This window comes from Passer domesticus, chromosome 1 (genome assembly GCF_036417665.1).
Source record: "Passer domesticus isolate bPasDom1 chromosome 1, bPasDom1.hap1, whole genome shotgun sequence".
NCBI classification, from domain to species: Eukaryota; Metazoa; Chordata; class Aves; order Passeriformes; family Passeridae; genus Passer; species Passer domesticus.
The window spans coordinates 2,208,290-2,234,364 of NC_087474.1; the positions used below are offsets into that span (position 1 = coordinate 2,208,290).

Sequence of the window (26,075 nt, forward strand, 5' to 3'; positions counted from 1 at the left end):
CTTTTCAAAGCATGAGGTCATTATGCTTAACTCTAAGCAAGAACCTCCCCAGTTCACAACTTCCTTCTTAGTTTTCCTTCTCTGTGTCTTCTCCAGGACTGTGAGGAAAAAAATCAAAATATCAGGTGGAACAGCTCAGACACAATGTCTTCACAATGGTTTTATTGCTTGTTTTCAGCAGTGTCAACCACAGAGAAGAACCCCCTCTGAAGCAAGGAGGCGACCCAAATACAAAGGAAAAAAAAAAGAAAAAAAAAAGAAAAAAAAAAGAAAAAAAATAGCCATTTCATTGCATATGTACAGAGTCAGACCAAAAATAAATAACATCAGGCAAAAGGCCATGGAACAAGGCAGAGATTTCACCTGTGCTGAGCAAGCAGGCCTGTTCTTGCTGGCATGGAGGATACATCACAAGCACCTGGTACAGAGAAGCTCACAGAGAGAGAGATTCTCTGCTCACAGCCAGTGCCCATCACCCTCTGCTGCCAAAGCCTATTTACAGCAGGGCAGAGCAGAGGTGTTTACAGCTGGAGTGAGAAGGGTCAGCTGGCACCAGCTGCTGACCCACAGCTTGAGGTGTTTCAAACAGGCTCTGAAAATGCACTTTTGAGTTCAAAACTGCCTTTTCGAACTCGATTTTTCATCATCATCTGAGTATCAAAAATGTGGTGTTTATTTTTATCTTTTTTTAATGTGCTCTTCAGATTTCCTCTATGTACAAATGTACAATATCCACAAAACTTGGGTATAAAACACTGGTGCTCTGCTGCTGCCAATGTGTGTGCACTCAGCACACAAGTGGGCATTATTTTCCTTACACACCTGTAGCCTCCAGTCCCAAATATTTGCTTTCTCCCCTGTGATTTCACAGTATTCTAGAAATAACCAGAATTTCAAACCCAGGGCTCTTCAGGATATAGGACAACGTCATGCAAGTTAGGACATTCAGGAAGAGGTGGAAAAGATGATCTGTGCACTCAAAAAACTCCTGATTAAAAGCCATATTTTCATCTGCACAGGTCTCCAGGGGAAATAACAAGGTCAGTCACTGTAATTATACCTCATCAGACTGAAATGCAAATACTGGGTTTGGAGAGGGGATGAAAAGCTGACTGACTGAAAAGAAATGTATTGAAATCCACATTTTGGGACATCTGACTCCACCTGCCAGTCTGGGACTGGAATATTTTCCTTTTTACAGCAGTTTAGTGCCTGAATGATGCCAGCAGAGTCCTTCTGGATGCATGTGGGTGTGTGTGAGCCCTGCTCCTCAAGGTTCGTCTCCAGTGAAGCAGCTTCGTGGTGCTGGCCCCATCAGCACCGGGGTGGGAAAAGTGCAAATTTGCATTGTGAGCCAGGGAATTCAGGATTGCAATCCCTGTCCCCAGGAGTTTGGCACATTCATGGCTGCAGAGATGCCGGGGGGGGAAGCACAAGGCTGGGAGGGAGCCTGGGCTGTGCCAAACACCCAGTGGGACACAGCAGGAGGAATGTTTTATGTGGGCTTTCCTGTTACAGCTGCATTCACCTGCCAGAGAAGGGACTTTGCTTCTGGTCCACCTGTGTTTCCACAGTCCATTTACCAAATCAAAGATGTACCTGTGTGGTGAGAGTAAAATAAGCTTCATGGAGACACATATTGGCACTTCCCAGTTTGAGAGATTACCTTTTAGTCTGAAATTATTTTGTATTTTCTTTCCCCATATTTCCTTTCCCCTTGTTTAAACCCTGGGGTGAAGCTGGAAGGAATGGAGACAAAAAAAATCCCCCCAAACCCCTTCAATCCCTGTCATGGAGCCAAGTGGTGTTCATTCACTGCTGAGCTTTCTTTGGAACTTCGTTTTGCTTTTGAAAAGCTATCAGCAATCTTCCATTAATCAGCAGGTGCATTTCTCTCTGAAAGCATTCCCATCAGATTGGAGCAGAGATTTGGGTTTAATCCCTCTGGCCTGTGGCACAGACATGACCCTCATTGCTTTTGAGATGAATGGGAAGCCAGTGGGATATAGAGAAAAAAGGATATCTGATGATTAGTTCATGTATAAAATATCTTTTCTCCATCAACACTTTCCTTGAGAAAAACATCACTTTTTTTTCTTAGCAAAAAACCCCAAACAAGCCAAAAATAAAACAAAATGCTCAGATCTTTCATCTTCTGACCTTTCCCCCTTTTCATTCCACAGTAATGCTGCTGCTCCTGCATACATAACTCTGATTTTAAAAACTTGTTTGATTTTAATGCCCCTAAAATTCTGCAACAGAATTTATTTTCTAAACTCTAAACAGGGTCATATTCTCATTTCTTGCTGTTTGTGAGAGGGTCACAGAGCAACACAGGTCCCAGCTGAACAGAAATATCTGCAATCTAATGTTAGCACTGAACCTGGTACCTCCAGACCTTGACAATAATTTATTGTTTATATTTTAATTGTTCTGTACTTATTATCAGTTTTAAATAATTCAATCACTGAAGCATAGAACAGGGGGGCATACTCTATCCCTGATATAAAAAGGGGGTAAGCAGCTCCAGAATGAAGAAAAAGGAATTATTTTGAAGGCAAATCCCAGTTTAATGCTGGTGTAATTCAGTAGTCCTGCAGTGAGGTGATTGGTGCAAGCAGGATCAGAATTTGGCTTTATTTCTATAAAGAGTTTTGGAGCCCACATTCATGATCCTCAAACACATCTGTGCCTTTTAGCAGAGGCAGAAGAAGCTTTCACAGAATTCCCAGAATCCCCAGGCTGGAAGAGACCTTCAAGACCATCAAGTCCAACCCAGCCCCAACAGCTCAACTCAACCCTGGCACCCAGTGCCACATCCAGGCTTTGTTAAACACACCCAGGGATGGGGACTGCACCACCTCCCCGGGCAGCCATTCCAGAACTTTATCACTCTTTCTGTGAAAAACTTTTTCCTGATATCCAGCCTGTATTTCCCTTGGTGCAGCTGGAGGCTGTGTGCTCTGGTTGTGTCAGTGCTGCTGGAGAAAGAGCCCAGCCCCAGCTGAGCACAGGCACCTTTCAGGAGCTGTGCAGAGTGATGAGGGCAGCCCTGAGTCTCCTTTTCTCCTTTAATACCTTTCAGGAGGCACATCTCTGGTCTTTGATGCAGCAAATGGATGCAGTTGCCCTGCTGGGGTCAGTTCTGGCGTCAGGCTGGAGCTGGGGGAGCAGCAAAAGTGCTGAGCTCTGTTCTGTGCTCTGTGTGGGGCCAGGACAGGGCCAGGTCATGGGGCCAGGACAGCTCGCTCCACGTTGTCATCTGCAGTGAAGTCCTTGAATTCCATTTTATTGATGAGCTGGATGAAAATCAGAGTAGGCCAGGCCAAGTTATGCAGCCAAATTCCTGCACTAAGCCAGTCAAACAGGGCCCAATCCCAATGTAATCATTCACTTGATTGCTCACGTCCTCAGAGTGAGAAGATTTCACTCTTTATACAGTGATTCCACCCCCAGCTCCTCTGTTTTCCTGGAACACGGGGCCAAGGCAGCTGGGCTGGCAGCTCTGCATCGCTGACATTGCCATGCCTGTCACAGCGGGTCCATTCAGCACGTTCATTTCATCCCTCAAACACCCTTGACAGCAGAGAGGAGGCGTGGCTGGATGGTCAGTAATGAAATAATTGTCACTAGGGTGCCTGGGAGCACAGCTCTGGCATGCTGGTGTACTCCACACTTTTTGAAGGAGCCCCCTCAGCTTAGGGAACATCCCATCTTCATGTTCCTGTGCAGAACAGCCTGGTGGGGAGTGTGACAGGCTGCAGAGGAGCCTGTGGTGAGGGTAAATAACCAGCTGGGGTTTTTCCCTGTCACATCTCCAAAAGGCAAACCTTTGCTGGCTGTCTTTGGCACTTGGCTGGTTCTGGCAGGGGTTAGCACAGGGCTGGAACACAAGAAAAGCTGCAAACACACAGATTTCCTCCTGAAAACTGAGAGGAAAAGGGAGCACAGGGAGAGGAAAGGGAAGACCAGAGGGAAAATGCTCCGTGTGTCTCACAGGATGGCTCACAGGCTTTCCCCCCAGCAAGGCTGCCTGGAACAGATGGGAAGGGATTCCCTCACATCCCACAAAGGAGGCTGCTGGCAGTGGTGCTGCACTTCTGCTCTACAGCTCTGTGCTCCAGCTCCTCTGCTGCTTGGCTGGGACCTGAAATTCCAGTTCACACCTCAGTGGATGCATTCCCAAGATTGGGCAGTGTTCCTCTGCAGCCCATCAGTTTTGTTGTGTATAAATATTATCATGACAGATGAACAGGGGGAATGACTTTGCAGCCTGATGGATCCAATGTTTCCCAGACTGACATTGCTTCAAAGCTCTGAACCAGTGAGACAAAGCATTTTACATCAACTTGGAAGCTGAGACAGAATTTTCCTTTGCTTATTCTGGGTTTCCTTGAAGTTAATAATTCACCTGGAAAATGCAGGTCAAGTCCTTGCTTTGAACCAGGCACAGCAGAAGAACTGGAGGTACTGGTGGGATTTCTCCAGTATTTCCTGGGTGAGTCCTAATCCAGGTCTGAAAATGCTCAGCAGAGCAACACAAGCACCAAACACAAAGAGAATCACGGAATATCCTGAGTTAGAAGGGACCCACAAGGATCATCGAGTCCAGCTCCTGGTCCTGCACAGGACAACCCCAAAAACCACACCAAGGACTTGAGAGCATCATCCAAACTCTTCTTGTACTCTGACCAGGACCACTTCAAAGGTTCTTGCCTCTGAGAACCTTGTGGATTTCAATGGGATATTGTTTGAGGGGTGTCAAGGCATAAGGGCTTCAATGCAAGAAAATTGGGGAAATTTTGAGCATCCTCTTATTTTTTCTGCATTTTGGGAATCAGGGAGTTGCATTTTGATGATTTTATGGCACGTCAGAGTTGTACCCTCACTGTTGATGTGGGCTCAGTGTAAAGTAGCCATAACAAAGCTGGCTCACACCTGGCCAGCCTGGGGTCACCAGCACTGTAATTTCAGGAATTTTCACATCTTCCTGTAGTTTTAGGACCTACAGGCTGGGTAGCCAGGGCTGCACTGTGACAGGATCTGAGCTGGCTCCCTGCAAACTCAGGACTGCAAGTTTGCCCTTGGTGGATCACAGTTCCTAATGGCCCTTTACTGACTCCAGCCCCCCACGCTGTTCCCAGAGCTGGAGAAATACTTTGGGAGCATCCAGCTCAGCTGATAACAGGCTCTGGGAATGGTGATGGCATGGAACTCTGCCCTGTCAGGACACAGAAAGGAGCTGGATCTGCAAATCTCCTCCTGGGCTCAGTGTGGTTTGTTGGCACCCTTTGCTTAAGGCCAACACCCCCCAACCCCACCAGGCTGCAGGTGCTTCCCTCCAGTGAGCTGCATTTCATTTTGGAGAAATAAAGCAGGTAAGTTGAGGACTCTGAGCTCTAAAAGAGGAGCCCACCTCCCTCTCCAGGTGCCTGTGTTGGTGACCCAGACACTCCTTCACGAAGACATGTTTCAGTAGCATGGCAGCAGCCCAATTACTGAGGGTACACATGAGAAGGGCAGGGATTTCCCACCCTCAGCACAAAACTTTTTCAACCCCACTCGATGCAGCTGAGTGGGACACAAACATGAACATCTGTACCCTGTATTTTGAGTTTGGGACTGTAGGGTTGCCTGAAATGAGCAGGACTGGGCTTTAACATTTCTCCTTTGCCTCTCCACCATGAAAACAAGAATTAAAAAAACCCTACTCCCTTGGTTTTAATGGGATCCATGTGCATTCTTCAAGTAGGAATTGCCCCTGGATGGAAACTAACAGGCCTTCAGAAAAGAGGTAAAATGCACATATACATCTTAAACGTCTAACAATGCCTTCATATAGGATGAAAGCTCCCCACAAAAGCTGAAGAAGAAATCCATTTAATAGCTCCTTCACTCCTTCCTCCCTTCTGGAGTGCCAGTTGTGTGCTGAGACAACCTTGTTCTGATGAAAGCAATTTCACCTGCTGCTGTGACACTAATTTTTTTCATCTGGAGAATGGCTCCTTATGGCAGCTGTGACTCAATTAAGGATTACAGGGCCCTATATTTCCCTTTCCTGACAGTGTGTGCTAAGCAAGTGCAAATGAATTACATCCCAATTATTTCCCCCTGATCCCTAATTATCCTGGGTGCATCCATGCACCGAGATCTTTGGGACAACTTAAAGAGAATGAAAAAACACAGCCGTGCTCTGCTTTTGGCATCTGGCCCTGATTTTTATACATGCAAATTGAGTTTCCTGTTCATGGAACACAACCAAGCAAAGCACCGTGTCACCAACACAGTGCAGAGAAGGGCGTCCTCACGCTGGTCCTTCTCAGTGATCTGCTCTTCCACAGGGTTCCTGGAAAGCTCCTGCTCCCAAGGATGGTGGGGAATTAGCAGAACACACTGGGGCATCCTCTGAGGGGCTCTCCTGGTGCTGCAGATTCATCTCCACCTGTGTAAAACGTGGGGGCCATGTGCTGGCCTCTCCATTCCTGCTCATGTTCCTCCTGTCCCTTCTCCCCATGTCCCCAGCACCATCTTTGGTGCTGTATCATCACCTCTTATTCACAGGAATTTTGGCACATTCATATGTTTGGTGGTTTTTTTTCCCTGCTTCCTGCGTCTGTCTCTCCTTTACTGGCTCATTTTTTAGAAAAAAAAAAGTGCAATTTGTCTGTTTTAGAGATGCCAGTTCTGGTAAAGCCATTGAGGACTAAGGCTCTCCCTCCCTTACCCCAGTATTTCATTATTTATGACACACCAGCATCTCCCAGGCTGTCCTCAAGCAACTTGGGCAATTCCTCAGAGCTATCAATCCCTGAGGGCTTGAAATTGAAGAGTGAAAGGCCTGAAAAGAGGGAGAGCAAAAGTGTTCCTCTGCCTCTTGGCTTGTCCGATCTCATCCTGGATGCCAGCGGCTTTTCCAGTTGTGTGTCCTCTGTTGGCTCATGTGGAGCAGGTCATTTCACAGGGGTTTGTCATGGGATCACTGAGTCCCGGGGATCCTCGTGTCTCAGCTTTGGATGCTCAGTGCCTGGGGAGCCCCTCACACCAGGGAGAACTCGGCCTGGAAGCCGGAGCAGCGGCGCGTCTTTGGCGAGCACTTGGTCAGCATGGAGATCTGGGTGCTGAAGTTGGTGCCGTTGCTGCCCAGGGAAGGGTGGTGGTACTTCATGTCCGAGCCCAGGAACCGCTCCAGGTGCCACCTCCGCCACTTCCTCTTGAGCTCAGCTTGCACCTGGGCGTGGGGAAGAGAAAAGGCAGCACAGGGCATCACTTGATGTTCACAGAATTCCCAGAATGAGACCTTCAAGACCATCGAGTCCAACCCAGCCACAACAGCTCAACTCAACCCTGGCACCCAGTGCCACATCCAGGCTTTGTTAAACACACCCAGGGATGGGGATTGCACCACCTCCCTGGGCAGCCATTCCAGAACTTTATCACTCTTTCTGTGAAAAACTTTTTCCTAATATCCAAACTAAACTTCCCTGGGTGCAGCTGGAGGCTGTGTGCTCTGGTTGTGTCAGTGCTGCTGGAGAAAGAGCCCAGCCCCAGCTGAGCACAGGCACCTTTCAGGAGCTGTGCAGAGTGATGAGGGCAGCCCTGAGTCTCCTTTTCTCCAGGCTGAGCACCCCCAGCTCCCTCAGGGGTTCCTCTCAGGGTTTGTGTTCCCAGCCCCTCTCCAGCCTCGCTGTCCCCTCTGGATGTGCTCAGTGTCCCAAGTTCTTCCCAAGCTGAGGGGCCAGAGCTGGGCACAGCACTGCAGGTGTGACCCCAGCAGAGCTGAGCACAGGGGCAGAGTGACCTCCCTGCTGCCACACCATTCCTGACTCAGGAGCCATTGGCCTCCTTGGCCACCAGGGCACTCTGCTGGCTCATGGTCAGTCATTGTTGTCCAGCCCCCCCAGGTCCCTTTCTGCCTGGGCACTGTCCAGCCACACCATTCCCAGCCTGTTCTGACCTGATTATGTGAGCAGCCTTGGATAACCCCCCACCCCAGGGCCAAGAGTTACTTTATAAAGGCCACTAAACTTGGCTTGGATATAACTTTTAACCACATAAAGGGACACTTCAGTCAGTAAATTACTGGAGCAGAAATCCCTGAGCTTCATCAGAAAGGAAATTCTCATTTATACAATCAAGGTGCTAGATTACTTAACTTCAATGACAACACTTGGTAAGTATAATTTAGATGCTTTCTTTTTCACTGCCCTATTTTTGGTTCAGATGTAAGTGATTTAACTACAGCTTGTTTGTAAAGCTGTCAATACAGCTGTGCTTTTTTTGACAGAAGCTGCTTGTTGCTGCTCAGAGTGTTTACAGAAATAACCTGGTCTATGCCATCCCAATTCAAATCCTGAACAAACCTGGCCACTGCCCTTGTCCCCTCCTGCAGCCCTTTAGTGCAAATTTTTAGGTAACAACATGAATTAGATGGAACAGCTGTGTCTGAAGGGATAAATAAACACGTGAACAGCACAATCCCAGGATGAGAATGCCAGGACTAAAATGTGGGAGAGTCAAAATTATTCCTGCAAGGCAGAAACACGTTCACCTGCACTGCTCTGTGCTGTCACACCAATGCCTGTGCTGGTTTTGGCAGTGGCTGTGATCCTGAGGAGGATTCCTGGAGGCACCAAGCATGAGCAGGGCTTACATGGGATTTATCCTGCCCTGCTGAAGGTGGTGCTTTGGGATCAGGGATTGTGCAAGTTCACACAGGAGTTCTGCTCATGCTGTCTCATGAGGAGAAGATGAGCTCAGCAGCAACTCTACAGTGCAAGCACAAGTCCTGATGTGTTTATTAATTGTTGTTATTATTGTGCTGAAAACTGTCAGGCAAATGGTTGAATTGTTTTCCTGGAGAGAGAGATGTGATGTGGATGCTTCCCCCAATTCTGTAACACCAGGATCAGGAATGGGACATTTCTCAATCCACTCTCCACATGCATTCATTTTGTCCTAGCTGCAAACATTGACCAAAATACCCTGATGGTCTGGTCTTACCTCTCCATTGAGGAAGCAGTACAGAACAGCCACCACAAACCCCTGGGGAAAGGAGAAAACAGGATTTTAGCACTATAGACAAGGAGAGAGTGTAGATCCATTCAGCTCCCAGAGGAGACATCACATAACCACAGAAGTGTTCAGGTTGGAAAAGACCTCTAAGGTCATCAAGGCCAACCATTCCCCCAGCACAGCCAAGTCCACCACTGACCCATGTGCCCAGGTGCCACATCTGCAGTTTTTGAACACTTCCAGATGCCAGATGTGCAGTGATGATGATGTAGACAGGGATCTTAATCATTCACCACTGAATGAAATTTGCTGCCCAAAGCCCCATCTGCCCTGGCCTTGGACACATCAATGATACAAAAACTGAACTGTGGTGCTAATTTTTCTCCCTTAAGTAGGAAAAGCACAGAGACACCAATGCACAGAGGAACATTTTCTTTTCATTTCCTAAAATGAGGGAAGAGAATCTCCTTCTGGAAGGCAAAATATAGATTTATCTTTCATCCTGGCCAGGCTGGAGTGAGTAGATTTTCCATAAAGGTACAAGAGCAGTATGGGGCATGTCCAGAAAAAAACCCCATGTCCAGCTTGTTGCATTTCTTCCTGGTGACAGACCTGGTGACCCAAATGGTGGCTTACCTGGAATGACCCAACCACGAGCTCAAAGACCAGCTTCACTTCTGCTTTGAAATTGTCAGGGAAGAAAGCAAACATGATGTAGTGAATGCCAAAGAGAGGGATCAGCAGCAGAGTGGACTTGGCCAGCCTCCTGTTGGAAAGACAAACATGAGCTACAAGGGGAGAGGGAAGAGGGTAAGAGGCTGAGGAATCCTGCAGCTGAGCCCTGAAATAAACCCTGAAAATTTGCTATTTCTCCTTGTGCCACAGACTGCAGATGGCTGGTGATTTCAGACCTGGTGGCACCATAAAATGTGACATTTTTATTCCCAGTAGCTCCACTGGAGGTATTTCTTTCTGCCTCCTCTCTTCTTCCCCACCCACCAGAGATCTTTTTTTCATCTCCACAAGCTAAATCATCATCTAGCAATGTCTTTGTTTGCCTGGGATTTCAGAAAATTACAGCTTCTGGGAGAGAAATGGTATGTTTAGCTGGGAGTAATGACAGGCTACTGCACAATGAATGTCTCCAAAGGAGGGGGATGAACAGTATTAGTGCTTAATGGCATCATGCTGGGTAATCAGGGGTCTAATTAGGAAGAGATGATAATGTATTAAATGTAATCATTATTTTAAAAGTAGCTGGCAGAAAGAAAATTAAATAAAGGGTCTAAGGATGCTTGTGGGGGTTTTGTCTCACTTGGTCCCTTGTATCCTCTGACATTTCCCCCTCTCTCAGAGGCTTCTGGAGGAAATAAAGGTAAGGCTGGGATGTTGGAAATACTCATTATTCCACCTGGAACCCCTCCACCTCCAAAGCCTCCTCAGGCTCAGACCTCTCAGACCATCTTCATTTATTTACCACCTGCAGGACCCACGGGGAGGCTGATGTGGCAGCTTTGTGCAGAGGATGCTCATCCCTGTGCCTCCCAGAGCTCCTCTGTAGCTCTCCCTGGGGCTGGCCCAGAGACAGCTCAACACTGAGGCTGTGGTTGGAGGCTGTGGCTCATTCCAGGAAAAATGAGAGCCTGCAGGAAGATGAGGAACTTTACAGGAGTTTGCCTTTCTCACAGCCCTCACTAGCAGGTGCATCCCTGCTCTCAGGGATCAAAAATCTCAGTTGTCTGAGGAACATCAGCCTAGAGGAGGAGATGTGGTGCTACCTTTGTGTCCCACATTGACAGAGATGCTGTTGCAACCTCCAGTGGATTAGAAAATTTTATCTTATCATTGCAGACAACACTGGGACCTTAATTACAATATTTTCCCTCCTGGCTGGATTGTGGTGATGAAAAGGACATTAATGACAAAACTTGAGACCCCTCCTCCAATCTGCACACCTCATACCAGTCTCTTGTTCCCAGCACTGAGCTTCACCAGATACTGAGTTTTAGATTTTATTTTGGCATCAAGGCAAGGGCTCTGTGATTTTTAAAAGACTCCACCACCTAAACACAAAATCATCACCCAGTCCCAGTGTGATTTCTCCCAGGAAGCTCAAGCCTGGCTGCACAGGAGGCAGAACTGCTTGGGGGATTGTGTAAAGCTGGTTAAATCTGCTGGAAACCATGGATTCTCAAAACCATCATTACTCTGATTCCCAGCACATCCCAGACCTCCCCTCTCTGACAGATACACGTGGTGACAGGTAATTTTGGGAGAACACGTGTCCATTAGCCTGCATGGAACCTGCTCCTGCCCTTGGGAGTGGGCAAGAGTGAACCAACATTTCAGTCACGCTCCTTGAAATCATAATGGAAAAGTTACTCAGAGGACTTTGATGACAATATTGATCCACAGACATGGACAGAATGGAGAGATTAATTTTGCTCAAGTTTTCTCCTGCAGAAGACAAATTCTATTTGCCTGAAATATTGCTGTCCCATTCTTGCACATGTCCCTGTCATTTCCAGAAAACTGTTTTGGGAGACTTGTTCTCAGAGCTTCCAGAACATGAAAGCCCAGCTCCCTCTCTGCAGCATTAATGAGGGAGTCAGCAGCACACCTGAACTTCCAGCCTGCAGCTAAGCTCAGACCTTTTGGAGCTGAACAATGCTGTCAGCACGTCAGCAGGCTGTGTTTGTAGAAAATAAACAGTATAAAATACACATGAGAAGGAGGGAGAAATGCAAATGAGATATCCAGGATGCTGTTTGTTTAAAACAGATTTGTCTCAGGTTTGGCAGGAGGAATGCACAGAATCACAGAGGCATTTGGTTGGGAAAGACATGCCAGACCATCCAGTCCAAGCTGTGCCTGATCCCCACCTTGTCCCAGCCCAGAGCACTGAGTGCCACCTCCAGGGCTTCCTTGGACACCTCCAGGGATGGGGAGTCCACAGCCTCCCTGGGCAGCCCCTTCCAATGCTTCACAACCCTTTTGGTGAAGAATTCCTCCTGATGTCCAACCTGAACCTCTCCAGGTACACCTTGAAGCCATTTCCTCTCATCCTGTCACTTGTTTTGTGGGAGAAGAGCCCAATCCCCATCTGGCTCCAACCTCCTTTCAGGGAGTTGTGGAGAGCAATAGGGTCACCCTGAGCCTCCTTTTCTCCAGGCTAAACACCCCCAGCTCCCTCAACATTTCAGGAGCAGTTTTTTTGCTAAGAACTGTTGGGTCCTGCACTCAAACCCCAGAAGCCTCCACAGATTTCTGTCTGAAAGTAAAAATCTTAGGACCACACTGAGAACTTGCCTTGGTGAGGTCCAGCCTTTAGTTTCAGACAATTAATATTTGTTTCCAAAGGAAAGTGTGGTGTCTTGTACCTACTGCAGTGAATACAGTCAACAGAGTTTTCCAGATGTGGCTGGTGTCCAGGTGCCACTGTACAGGGGGACAAGTGTCCCATAGGTCCTGTGTCCTGTGTGATAGGTCTGTGCAAATATTGGAAGTGTCCTGAACCACCTCACGTGCCCTGGAAACCTAAAATTTTAGGGCCAGGTTGGAAAGAGCTCTGAGCAGCCTGGGATAGAGAAAGGTATCCCTGGCCTTGGCAGGGTGTTGGAACTGGATGAGATTTAAGGTCCCTCCCAATCCAAAATGTTCTGGGATTCTATGATTCTGTGAAGCGAACAACTGAATCATTCCCTGTCACCATGATATTTTTATGAAAATCCTTTTGCCAGGATCTTTTCTCCTGAGAAGCTAGGAAGCTTCATCTTCTCCATGTTTTGCTGCTTTGGGAATGTGATCTGGAGAATTGTTTACCCAGCATGGGAAATTGTTTTTACCTGATGACAAATGACATCCACCAGTGTTGAGGCTGTGAGCAGTCACAAGATTTCCTTTCCTTTCCTTTCCTTTCCTTTCCTTTCCTTTCCTTTCCTTTCCTTTCCTTTCCTTTCCTTTCCTTTCCTTTCCTTTCCTTTCCTTTCCTTTCCTTTCCTTTCCTTTCCTTTCCTTTCCTTTCCTTTCCTTTCCTTTCCTTTCCTTTCCTTTCCTTTCCTTTCCTTTCCTTTCCTTTCCTTTCCTTTCCTTTCCTTTCCTTTCCTTTCCTTTCCTTTCCTTTCCTTTCCTTTCCTGCCTTCTGATGGCTCCTTTCTTTCCATACTTTTTAGTATACTTTTAGTATAGCAATAGAATAGAATAGAAGAGAATAGACTAGAATAGAATAGAATAGAATATCACAATATAATATAATATCACATAATATAATATCACAAACAGCCTTCTGAAACATGGAGTCAAGGTTCTCATCTCTTTCCTTGTCTTGGGACCCTCGAACACAACCATAATTCTCTAGTGGAACTGAGACATCTCTCCAGGTGGTGAAGGAAGGTGAGGATCTGTGGGTGTCAGGATCAGTTGTCCTTCAGCAGAACCCCCTGTTGAGCAGGTCAGTGAGGGGAACTCTGTGTTTTACCAACATGCCCTGTGTTTGTTTACGAGGCAAAAAGAGCTTTCCTCTTTTTGCCTCGTAAACAGGCTCCACCTCACTGGAAAATGTGTCCTGAACCCAAAGCCCAGCATGACCTCTGAGATAATCTGGGCATAACTCATCAGGTGCACGTTGGCAGCACTTCTGCTGAGGTGAACAGGAACCAGCAGTGCCAGGACACTGCTCAGTACTAGAAATTATTTAAATATGCTGATTTAATCTCTGCACCTGCTGCAAACCTGGGGTGCAAAGATAAAATTCCCAGTTGGAAATCCAGAAGGGCAGGTGGTAGAAAGCGCAAGGTCTGGTAATGTAGGTGTGTTGTGATGACAGAAAAATAGGTAATTGGCTTTGGCTGCTGCCAGGAAAATTAAGGTCAAACACTGGCATTTCCTTTCATAAATTGAGAATCTCTCGAGGCAGATGAAATGAATAATTCACCATCACCAGAGAAAAAGTCTCAGTGGTGTGGCTGGGCAGGATTTAAGGAACATATTGTTACTTTTTTCCATCCTGCAGCAAGACGAACTGATATTTTTCAGGGTACCCAAAAGCACAGCTCCCTCCAAAGACAAAGATTTACAAGCAGTGACCATGCAGACACTGGACTCTTTTCATTTAATTCTATTCTAGGAAACATTAAATAAATACCCAGGATAGCTGAAAAGCGGAGCCAGAACAGTGGGAAGAATCAACAATAACCTGGTCTGGACTTTTATTTTATTTGCATTGAAGCCAGAATAAATCCATGCAAATAGACATTTCTTTCACTCTTAAAATACTGCAGCTGAGACTAGCTTTGGCCACTGAGAGAAAGATGTTGATCTCTCTGGTATGTTGTTCATTATATAAAGCCCCATTAAGGTCAACCTCATATCCCTGGAATAAAAGTATTAAGTCAAGTAAAACTTCTAAGACAGTGATCCTTCTCAAAAGAGAAGAGAAATGTATTGAGCTAATCCAATCTTGTTTAGAGATCTCTTTTAGGATAAGGAAAATTTGTCATAGATCCTACTGAATGGTAATTTTCTAGATCTCTCCTTTAAAACTGAGGGTCAGGAAAAAAAGCCTGTACACTATGGAGAGCAACTTTTTGGTTTCCATCAGGGTCTTTCTGTCTTCAGAATCCAATAAATATTAAATATTAAAAGAAAAATTATATTTGGCTTCAAGATCATTATTATTACTCTCATTTCTTCATCATTAATCCCAGGAGAAATCCCTCTCACCTGCCACAAACTGACATAAAAGCTGCCCAGCTCTTTTAGCAAATGCTCCATTTCCTGATTTCTAATCTGCTTTAAGCAATTAAAATTAATTGATTTTGATCATTAATCAAGACACAATAATGAACTATCAAGCAGCCAGGCAGGTTTCCCCAAAAACCACTTTTAGGATAGGCTTGGAAAAGTGTGGGACTTACGAATATTGGCTGGTTTCATTGTGCCCAACATCTGGGGAATGCAGCTTCTGGACTAAGATACGGATGATGCAGATGAAGAGGATGAAGTTCACCTGTGGAGATGGGGAGAGAGGGGTAAAACATCAGCATTTTCCTTCAAGGAATAGAGCCCATCACTAGAGGGGAATTCCTCTCACTGGAATGGGTTTTGCCATGGAAGGAGCTGCCGTTTAACAAGCCATGAGCAGAGAGCCCCTCTCGGGGGCGGGGAGCACATGGAAAACCGACACAGGATGGCATCTTGGGCCTGACATCAGCCTGCTTGGGACTTCGTGTCATACATCCCAAGTATGATGATGTCAAGCCCATAGAGCACAGCTCCGCACGACGTTCCTGCTGCGCGCGCGGGAGGAGCCGCGGCACCGGCGGCTCGCGAGGCGGTGACATGGGGCCAGCTGCTGAGCGCGGTGAGCCAGGGAAGCCAAACCAAAACACGAAGCAGGATCCACTCCAGCGGGCCCCTGCCCAATCCTATTTGATGCTGAGGGATTTAGCTTTTTATGTTTTTCAGATTCTGTACTGCTTTAGGGTGTTTCTCTAAAACTCCACAGCCTGTCAGCTGCGGTTCTCCTGTTTTATTCAGACAAAACAATTCCTCTCTGGGCCTGAAACTCAGGGACACCTGACTGTCTCAGGCCCTGAAAAGTATAAACAAAAGTGAGCAAACTGGAGGTATGTGACTTCATTACCTGAAGCTGTAATTTGAAAGATTTGATGCCGCAGGCTTTAGCTTTTTAAATTTTTTTTTTTCAGATTCTGTGCTGCTTTAGTGTGTGGGTCTGGGTTTCATATTAAAAACCATTCATATTAGGGGATGGTGAGCTCTCTTCACAGAGCAGGGAGACAAAACAATTTCTTCTCTATCTGGGGACCAAGGACAACCAATCCAGATCTCAGGCCCAAGAGCATAAAAAAAGATTGACTGAAGAGAGAAAAAAAAGGAGGATGGGACTTCATGGGCTGGAACTGTGGTTGGGCAATTAACCAAGATGCAAGTGGATCAGGACTTACAAAAATGTGAGCTCTCGTGACCAAGCCCTATTTTGCTTCCATCTTGGAGCCATCTGAGCAGAGCCATGATTGTGGCTCCAGTACTGCCAGGGTGTGGCCTTTGAAGGCTCTTCAGTAAAGATCCTCTTTATTCTCTTTAACTCTTTTCTAGCCTCTGTTCCAGCTGCTTAAGGCACCAGTATAACCTCTGGTATGTAAACAGACCAAACTTGTAACTGCATGAAAAATTTGTCACCATCATCCATCGTGGTGTAGCCCCACTTAGAGGTTCCTGACTGCCCAAGGTGAACCTATTGACAGCTTTCAATAAATACCCACTTTTATTCTCTTTATCTTGTCTAGCCTCTGTTGCAGGCAGCCACTCCAAGGCATCATATTGGCCATGTCCTGTCTGTGCAACAGGGGATAGACCTCACCAGTAGAGAACGTTCCCTCCTGGGATGTTAGACCAGATCAGTCTGGCTGATACCCAGATTTTAGGTGATTCTTTTCACCCCAAAATCTCACAGTGCCCTATCAAGGTACTCAAGCAATGTGAACCTTATTTAATAGCAAAAGTGTAGAGCTAGGAGTGGGAATGTCCTGATGGCATGAATTGAATTAATATCTGCTGCTTTCAAGGTCCTCTCTGTTGAGTCATCCTGTTACTCATGCAACACAGACAACAGAAAAGCAATGACAGATTTCTGGGGACTTGGTTCAGTTTTCGTTTGGCACACAACCCCTTTCTTTATCCTTTCATGGTCAGTGAATGTGCAAACAATTCTAGTTTTTAGTGGCTCAGCAGCTGGAAGGGATTGTATTAAACCAGCCAATCTGATTCCTTGCAAAAATAGATTATAAGATTTCTTCCAGCAATTCCTACACTTATCACAAAAATAGATTAATAAAACAGACTGAAGCCCATCTCTCAAATAGGGGCTCTTTTTGCAAAGCCTATGAGTGATTGGCTACCCACTGCATTTCTTGGTTATGATGCATTGCTTAATCACTTCTTACCTATCAGTTTATCATAGTTTCTGTTTATATTTATTTCCTTAAAAAATGGTTTGTGTGTCTGATTTTGTGGGAAGTGAAATTTATTAGTCCCAACCAGTATTATCTAGATCAACTACACTAATTATCATTGATAACACACAAGCTGCTGCAAGGAAGGCAAGAATGGGGAAATTAAATTCCGACTGTGTTGGTTTGGAGAGGTCAAGAGCAAACACAGAGTGGAGTGGGTATATGGGCTTGGTATAACCTTGGAATTCCATGGCAGAAGACATAGGAATCAGGATACTGGAGAAGTTTTTTAGATTATTTTTTATCCCTAGAATGTAATTGAAGAGAATCAATGTGTTCCCAGTGCTTAACACCTTGTATACAAGATATATTTCATGTTCCTTAAAGATCTTATAGATCTTGTATATGTATTTCTTCCTTGTACACAAGACATATCTCATGTTCCTTAAAGATCTTATAGATCTTGTGTATGTATTTCTTCCTTACACTGAAATATCAGCTGTATTCCCATTGATTTGGAGGAAATGCTGCATTACCCCCTGGAGAAACCTGCTGTTCATCAGCCAGTGGCTATCATGCCCTTCCTTTAGGACAGATTTATAGGATATCTGCTGAGGGAAAATCAGGAACTGCTGGGTAAATTCTGTTTGGCAATGAGGAAAAGATTTATTGGCCAAAAGAAAAGACTGACCCAATGATCCAAGAGGAATAAAAGGGTGTGTTTTTTTGACTGAAAGCTTATCTCAGGAAAAGCAAAATACTATCTATAGCTTTCCAGGATGATATAAATATTTGGAGATGTGTCATCTACACTCTATATTTCTTTCCAATGAGGTAAACAGAGCAAGATGTCACTATTGAAACTTTCAGTCTGGAATCCCTGCATGATAAATGCCACAGGGAAAAAAAATAGTCTTCTTGTAAAAGTCATAATGTGCGTGGAATAAGAAGGATGTCTAAAGAAAGATTTCTGTTTAAAAGAGATATATTTGATTTGGTTTCTGTTACTTTTTTTTTTTTTTGCTTCCCTTTCCACATCGTTGACTTCATTTAAGAAAACTCAAAACTAAGTTTAACTCCAGTTCATTTGATTTTAAGGTTTGGATCCATGCCCAACAGAGGAATGTTCAACAAGGATGGAAGGACCCAGAGTTCCTGAGAAGTGTCCTCTTTTCTATGGTAAGGATTGATCATATCCAGAGAATTAAAATAAAACACTTCTGTTGATTTTTCTGGAAATTAGCCAAACTCCTCTAGAACTTACTCCAAAAATACACAGCTGGAATGCAACTCTGTACTGGATGCAAGAGACAAATTCCTGAGGGAATTCCTCTACTCCCTTTTATCTAAGTGGAAATTCACAGTAGGACTCATGTTAATTTGTAGTGTTGACATCTACAACTGAACAAGTCATCCTGGTCAGCTCAGAGAAACAAAACCACTCCTAGCATGGGTCATCTAATGGAATTCACTGATTCCTGAGGCAAAATGAGCCTTTCCTGGATGTCCAACCACATCCATGGCCACCCCACCAAGGAGATGGAGGTGGTCACAGCTACATCAAGTCAGCTCCACCCTGGTGGCCTGGTCACTCAAACTCTTCCTGTGGTCAATGCTGCAGGTGAGGGTGTTTGTCTGCAGGAGTAATTTCCTCATCTTAAAGCAAATTTTCAATGTACAGTGGGATTTTACCTGGCAGTGCATTTTCCATGGACATTTACGGGACACTTCTCAACACCCCTTCACCCCTCCCCAGTTAGGACTAAAGATGGCTTTACAGCCAGCAGAACGTGCTGATACTTTACCAAAATAGACACCAAAATAGGAGTTTTAATGATCCACCAGAATGGGGATTCCACTATTTCTTCCCAGCACCTAAAAAGAAACAAAGCCAGACTTAAGACATCAAGCACAGCAAGCAAGCAGGTCTGTAACCTTCTCAGCTTTCCTAAAAGCCAAGTTTTGCTAGGCTGGGTTGTGTGAAGAGGACTAAACCTCATGTGTATGGACTGGGAATGGTCAAACTTGCTTTGCAGTGGCTGTGAGCACTGGTAGGTACCAAATATCCCAGAGGTAATGCCAATTTTTTCCCCCTTGGCCATGGAATGGGCTGGAGCATGTTAGGCAGGGTGAATGTGGGGGAGGATGGTGATTTTTCTTCATTTATTTTACACTGAGCTCTGCTGCAGGGAAATGTTACGGAAACCATGAAAATTGATCAAAATTTATGAAAGAATTCACCAGGGGCTCCAGTGCTCTCCACCATCCTGGATGGAGGGGGTTTGATAAGCACAGAGCAATTGGCACCAGCAGAAAAAAAAAAAGCCCAAAAAAACAAACCAACAAAAAAACAAACCAACACAAAAACCCATCAGATCCTTCTGAAAAAAAAATTCCAGCCAGTGGTGGGGTTAGTCCCATAAATCCAGCAAGCTGCACCTGAGCTATGGATGGATTTAGAAAAGTCCCCAGGGTCCAGGGTGGGATTTATTTCATCCTGAAGCCAGAGATGTCTGCACACACCACCCCTCACCTGGGACTGCATTTTAAAACCAACGAGGAAATGAGAGGGAAGGACTGATGTGGAAATGACTGATATTGATTGGGACACCTTTATCTGCACAGTCAGGTGACAGAAGGTGCATTTTTAGGAAAGAATTCATGGAAATTGGGCTGTTTTCATGTAAGGATAGATTAGTGGTGCCTACTGCAGACAATTTCACCCAGATTCAGCTCCTCTAATTCCAAATGTTGGCAGGGAAGGCAGTAGGAGATGAGGAGAGGCACTTTTAGGGCACAGTTCCTGAGACCTATTTTAAGCATCAACTTTGGGATGATAAAAATTGCACTCTGTGGACTACACTGACTAAATCTGCCCTAACTCTACAGGGAGAGGGAGCAAATTTCTCACAAACAGATGCTTCCAGTTAGGTGTGTGCTGCCCTTTCATATAAAGTGGCCCTAATTATGTCTAGTGCACTTCATTTTTGAAATAAATTGAGACAGCCTGAATGAAGGTCACTTTCACTTGGAGATAGAATGTTTAAATAAAGTCTTAGTGTTGTTTAACCAATCTTACCTAATTAGGGTTTATTTAATCTGGATTAATTTCCTGTAATTTTTCTCTGCAGGTAATGGAAAAAAAAATCTGTGTTAGGTATTAATATATTCTGTAAATTCATGCTCTGTTTTACTCAGCACAAAAATGTAGGGCTTTAAAGGCCCCAGAAAATACAAAGAATTCTGTATTTTTATTAAGAATTTTTGGAGCTGAGTGGGAATATATAGTAAGAAAACTGGTATCCAGAATGGTTAAATCCTCCTGTCTCTGTCTCATTGTAGAGGCTATTTATTAACAGAGTAAATAAGGTCAGTTTTATGCAGATAGAGTGAACCCATAAAGGAAGTGAGTAGCCCTCAGGAAATGTGCTGGCATGACTATAAATCAAAAATGCAGTGAGAAATCTGAGCTGCTTCTTGTAGTGAAAAAGGGGCAAATCAGGACACATTTGGAGGGGAAGAATGCATGGGAGAAAATGGATTTAACTCCAGGATGCAAATGCAAGAAGTGAGGGAATGCACACTGAGGACAAAATAAGCACTTGATTCTGCATCTCTCTGGGGTGTTTTCCCATAAAACCCTTTCCAATTACTGCAGCCTGACCGCTTGAATAAAAGCAAAAATGAGCATTTCAGGATCAAATCCTCTCTGTTTGCACATATTCTTGGATAACTCTGGTGGCTACCTCATTTTCTTAGCTGCATTCTCTCTGCTTCTTATATAAAATATCAAAGGCTGCTGCTAGGTGAAAAGGGATGAAGAATGGATCCTAAAATATGCTTAAGAAAAAAACTAAAAAAAAAGAATTTTTAGGCTTTCCCTGTGGGAGAGAATTGGGTGTGTTTATAAATTCCCTGCTGCATATTTAGAGTCAATTCTGCAGGGCGCAAAACTCTGAGCAGAGGGACAAATGCAACCATCAAGTTCTGCTCACAGATTCCCTATAAATATCCTGACCAAGGCACTGAGAAGTAAAGAGGGGGAGTGATTGCCCTAAAGTGACATTTCAGGGAGACCCTGGAGCGTTTCCTGGTTCCTGGTGACAAGGGAGAGGTGCCACTGCTGCTCTTTTTGGGGTTGCTAAGGTTGCAGGGCTTTTCTTGGCCATAATGGAAAGCAGATGTATAAAGGAAAGATAATTGAGTGCACAGGCTTACCCAACATCGAAAAAGTAAATCCTGACAATTGTCCAGGCAGTGATGAACACGGAGGGGGCACCTGAGGAGAGAAGAGATGGTGTTGCTGTCAGAAATCATGGTCTGATTTCATTACCAGATTATTTAAAATCTGCCTCATTTCTCAGGGCTGTTCTCCCTCTCTCTCCACCTCTCCTGAGTGACTGAGGGGATTCCTTCCCTCAGGGGTAGGAAAATACTTCACATTTTCAACCCTCACATGCCAAGCAGGCAATGTTGCATTTCCCTCCCTGTGGCCATGCAAGAGCATCTCTCTGAAACTGCTACCTGCATGCTGAAATTCCCGTTGCAGTGCCTAAAAAAGCCTTCCAGGGGTGAAATGCAAGGAATAGGAATCACTTGAGCCACCTACAGTGTGGACACCTGTACCTGAGGAGGTCACCACAGGCTCTCCTGAGCACCAAGGGGCAGAATTGTGTGTTTCTCACACAGAGACCATCCAGCTATGTTACATGTTTGATTTAGAACAATAACAATGAAATATGCCTGGACTCTTCTGCCCTGTAAGGGAGCCTGGAGTGCCAAGTTCACACACAGCTGTCTGTAGCTGGCCAGGTGAAGCTGCCTCTGCTCCTCACTCCATGGTCTGACACATTTGGGTGGTCTTGTCCCCTCCTTGTGCTGGCTCTTTTCTCTCTCTAATCTTTGACTGGATTTAGGTTGGAAGTACTCACAGGAGGACACGTCTCTTTGCTCTGTGTTAGTCACAGACTGTGTACACTTTATCACCAGTGATTTCCAAGTGCAATGCTACTAAAACCAGTAAAAACTGTAATTAGAGCATCCAAATTATTAATTCATGCATAATCCATTCCAGATCCATCCCTGATGCTCTTGCAAATGATGGATGACTGAAAGGCCAAAAGTTCCCTCAAGCACTTGCCAAGTTCTGGAATTGCCCTTCTGCACCCAAGCAACCTCAGGACACATTAGGAGTGCAAGAAATTTCCTTTGGTTTAAATCATTACCTTCATGCATTTTTCTAAAAACCTTTCAACTCTCCAGTGCTGAAATAAAGAATATCTGGAGTGCAAGGTGAGTTTAACAAAGGTCTGACCTGAGGAACTGAAACAAGACCTGCTCCCATCATCCCTCTTTCTGCCCAGAGCAGGGAGAATCATCTCTGCTTTGCAGTGTGAAGCTGAGCATAGCTCCTGCCACTTTCAATGGGAGTTACTCCATGGATAATTGAGCAAACCCTGACTCCTGGCATGCCCCTGCACATGGCACAATTTTATTTTACCTTTTCTTCTCAAGATTTTTCCCTGCTTATTATTTCTGTTTCAGCTACTGAGAGCAGGCAATAGAAAGTTATTTGCTTACTTAAATATAAATTTTCAACTAAATGGTATGAAAGGGGAAAAAAAAATCTGTTTTCTTTTTGAAAAAATAAAAGCTGATCTGGTGGGATTAATTTGCATAAGTCAGCAATTCAGTTGTGAGTAACTTTGTAAAGAGTTTAATTATCTCTTCCTTACCATTTTTCTAATTTTATTTTGTTTTGTTTATTTTATATTTTATTTTATTTTATTTTATTTTATTTTATTTTATTTTATTTATTTTAAAATTTTATAGTATTTTTTCATTATATGATTTTTATTTAATTTTATTTGATGCATTTGAGACCGGATTTACATTAAGACTGGAGAAATCACCAGTGCAGTGAGCAGAATGTTATCAGCATTAGCACACAGGTGATGGGATCTCAGGGCAGCTGGCTGGCCTGAATTCAGTTTCTGCTTCAGTCCAGGAGTTCTGCTTTGCTGGGATCCATCCTTACAATTTAAGGTCAATCCATGATACCAAATTTGGAATTCCTTCCTAATATCCAATTCAAATCTACTCTCTGTCAGTTTGAAGCCATTCCCTGTGTCCTGTCCCTCCATCCTTGTCCCCAGTCCCTCTCCAGCTCTCCTGGAGCCCCTTCAGGCCCTGGAAGGGGCTCTGAGCTCTCCCTGGAGCTTCTCCAGGTGAACAATCCCAGCTCTCCCAGCCTGGCTCCAGCCCTGGAGCATCTCTGTGACCTCCTCTGGAGTTGCTCCAACTGCTCCACATCCTTCTCATTTTGGGGACCCCATGGCTGGATGCATCTCTGCAGTGGATGTCAGATAGGAGAGCAGAGGGACAGAATCACCTCCCTCAGCCTGCTGCTCGTGCTTCTGTTGGTTCAGCCCAGGACACAGTTGGGTTTTTGGGCACGTCTTGAACTCGTGTCCAGCCTCTCATCCAGTCCTTCTCAGGATTTAGGGGGGGCTGGGTGCTGTCTACAAAATCCCTGCCCCACCTGAGTGCCCAGGTATCTATGCTGAATTCCTGCTACAAACAAACCCCAGGCAGGATCCCCTCCTGAGGAGACGCGTACCCCAGCCGATCAGGATGTACCACCAGAAGTATTTCCTCTCCGAGAAGAAGGAGATGACCAGCAGGGTGTGAAGGTACAACCCCTCCACCAGTAGCCAGAAGAAGTTGGCCATGACACAGTACTGGAAGAAAACCATCATGGCCTTGCAGCCCACCTGGAAGAGAAGAAATGAGCAGTGGTGAACTGTTGGAACCCTGGCTGCTGAGAATTTCAGACTTTCTGTGCTGCCAGGCACTGACCCCCAAGAGAAAACTGCATTGAGCTGAGGCCGTGGAGAAGCTTCCAAAATGGAATGACAGAACTGGGATTGTGGGTGTGGAGTTTGGATAGAAGTGTGTGATATCACAGGGTGGAAAACCTAGAGTGTAAGGGTTTAGAATATAGTAATATTTATAAAGCAAGATGGAAGTTTTAAAGCAGAAGCTGGTCCTTCTTTCCCTTCTTCTTCATAAAGTTAAGAAGTAGTATTGTGTAATTAGATAAAGAAATCATCATTACAGACCATGAGTAGCTAGTTATTAAGTTAAAAGTAAAAATAACTTGTGTAATTTCTTAATTAGACAATTTATCCTTAAAAAAATCTTCTAAAGAAAAAGATACAGCTCTATTTTTAACTTATTAGAAAGAAGTACTATAAAACTCACACTTTATGAGATTGTAATGTAAATAAGAACTAATAAACATCTGAGTCCAAACAAGAAATACAATCTCACACATTTAATCCCAGCCTTAACAAAAACCCCCCGAAAAACAAAACAAAAAACCCCCTCCCCCCAAAAAAACAAAACAAAAACAAACAAAAAAAAACCCAAACCAACAAACAAAACCAAACCAAACAAAACAATCCACACAGTAGTGCCCTGTGTTAGGAACTGCAGCACATTCCCACAGGAAAGAAATTTCCATTAAATTACCAGTGACCCTTGCCCTAGGTGTATCTTTGGGATTGCTTTGTGCAGCACCTGAATTCCTTATGGAATGAATTCTATGGTGAAAAGTCTACAAGAAGTTGCTCCTCTTTAGGAAAAGAAGGACTGGGATATGTATTTTTACAATAAAGGATAGGCAGGAGAAGCAGGGCAAGCACACAAAAGCATGCTCAGGTTTTATTGCTCTGGAAGGGGAGAGATTAAAAGGGAAGGTGAATTGTTTACCTTCAGGAAAAGAATAATTAAACACAGTAACTTGCTGTGTGGAGATTTCACTGCAGCACAGGTAATGGGAACAGTTCCCTTAGCAAAGAAATAAATACAAATGGAAATTTCTGACACTTAAGGGCCATTTCTGACACTTGGCACCCACTGCGTCATTACACATCCTCGAGGTGTTGGCTCAGCAATTGCCCTGTTGCTTTCTGTGGGTCTGCCTTTGTGGTACCCTGCATTTTCTGGGGCAAGTGTTTGCTCTCACTCCCTGGTTGGTGGCACTTCCCTGGTGTCCTGCACGTGTGCAATGTTTAATTTAGAGCAACAAGGCCCCATTTTACTCTCTACTCCTTTCCTGCTGAAAGCAGTTGCTATGAAACACTGGTTAAAAGGAGAAGTGTGGAAAGAGTTTTTTCAATGCCACATGTTTTGGGAGGGACTGTCCCCACCCTCATCCCTAAACCCATCAGTGTGTGATGCTGGGGACCCTGTTGGGCTCCTGAAAAACAACTTCTCTGCACATCAGCTCCCCCCTGTGAGGCACAGCACAGACACAGACTGAGGGGTGCTGATGGGGGAAGGTGAAGGCAGAGCAGGACGTGAGCTCCCTTCCAACTCAGAATATTCTCTGTGAGACATCAGGGACTGCCAGGGAGGGAAGGTGGCACAGGGCTGGGCTGGCAGAGCTGGGGATGCAGCAGCCTCATCCCAATGGCATCACTGTGGCGTTCACATTCTCTGAAAAATCCCCTTGCCCAGGATTTTTCTTCTGGGAAGCTGAGAAACCTCAGACAAAAAGGAAAACAATATTATCTCATTTGCTTCTCCTGTGTTTTGCTGCTTTGGAATGTGGTTGGAGATTGTTTACCCACAGGTGATTGTTTCATTGGATTCTGGTGTGAGTTGTTTTCACTCTTTGGCCAACCAGGGCCAAGCTGTGTTGGGACTCTGGGAAGAGTCAGGAGTTTTCATTATTATCATTAAGTATCCTTTCTGTATTCTTTGGTATAGTTTAGTATAGCATTCTTTAATATAATATACTATACTATCATAAAATAATTAATTAGCCTTCTGAGAACATGGAGTCAGATTCATCATTCCTCCCTTCATTGGGGATCCTGGCAAATACAATACATCACCACACCTTTGGTTTCTCTCTGATTTTTGTGTGACACTGTCACCCCTCCTTCCTTTCCCCCAAAGCCTGAGTGCCTGCTTGGTGTGTCTGCAGCCAGCAGGGATGTGTGTGTGAGTGAATTCCTTCATGGTTTTACTCTGTGGGTGTTTGGCCCTAATTCAGCAGCTCCCAGGTGAGACACAAGTTTT

General features: G+C 44.9%; 1 protein-coding gene across 6 annotated transcripts in view; it reads right to left on the bottom strand.

Moving 5' to 3' along the window:
* Positions 1-761: 761 nt before the first annotated feature.
* The window catches only part of VIPR1 (vasoactive intestinal peptide receptor 1), a 108,912-nt gene continuing 83,598 nt past the window's right edge, over positions 762-26,075 (bottom strand). For all 6 annotated transcript variants that reach the window (XM_064419319.1, XM_064419340.1, XM_064419566.1 and 3 more), the window contains 7 exons: positions 23,605-23,758; positions 21,204-21,264; positions 18,791-18,860; positions 14,928-15,019; positions 9,649-9,778; positions 9,001-9,042; positions 762-7,228 (listed from right to left, as the gene is read on the bottom strand). In XM_064419319.1, the coding sequence (XP_064275389.1) occupies positions 7,037-7,228; positions 9,001-9,042; positions 9,649-9,778; positions 14,928-15,019; positions 18,791-18,860; positions 21,204-21,264; positions 23,605-23,758 (741 nt within the window). In that variant the 3' untranslated portion in view covers positions 762-7,036. The remainder of the gene's footprint in view (positions 7,229-9,000; positions 9,043-9,648; positions 9,779-14,927; positions 15,020-18,790; positions 18,861-21,203; positions 21,265-23,604; positions 23,759-26,075) is intronic.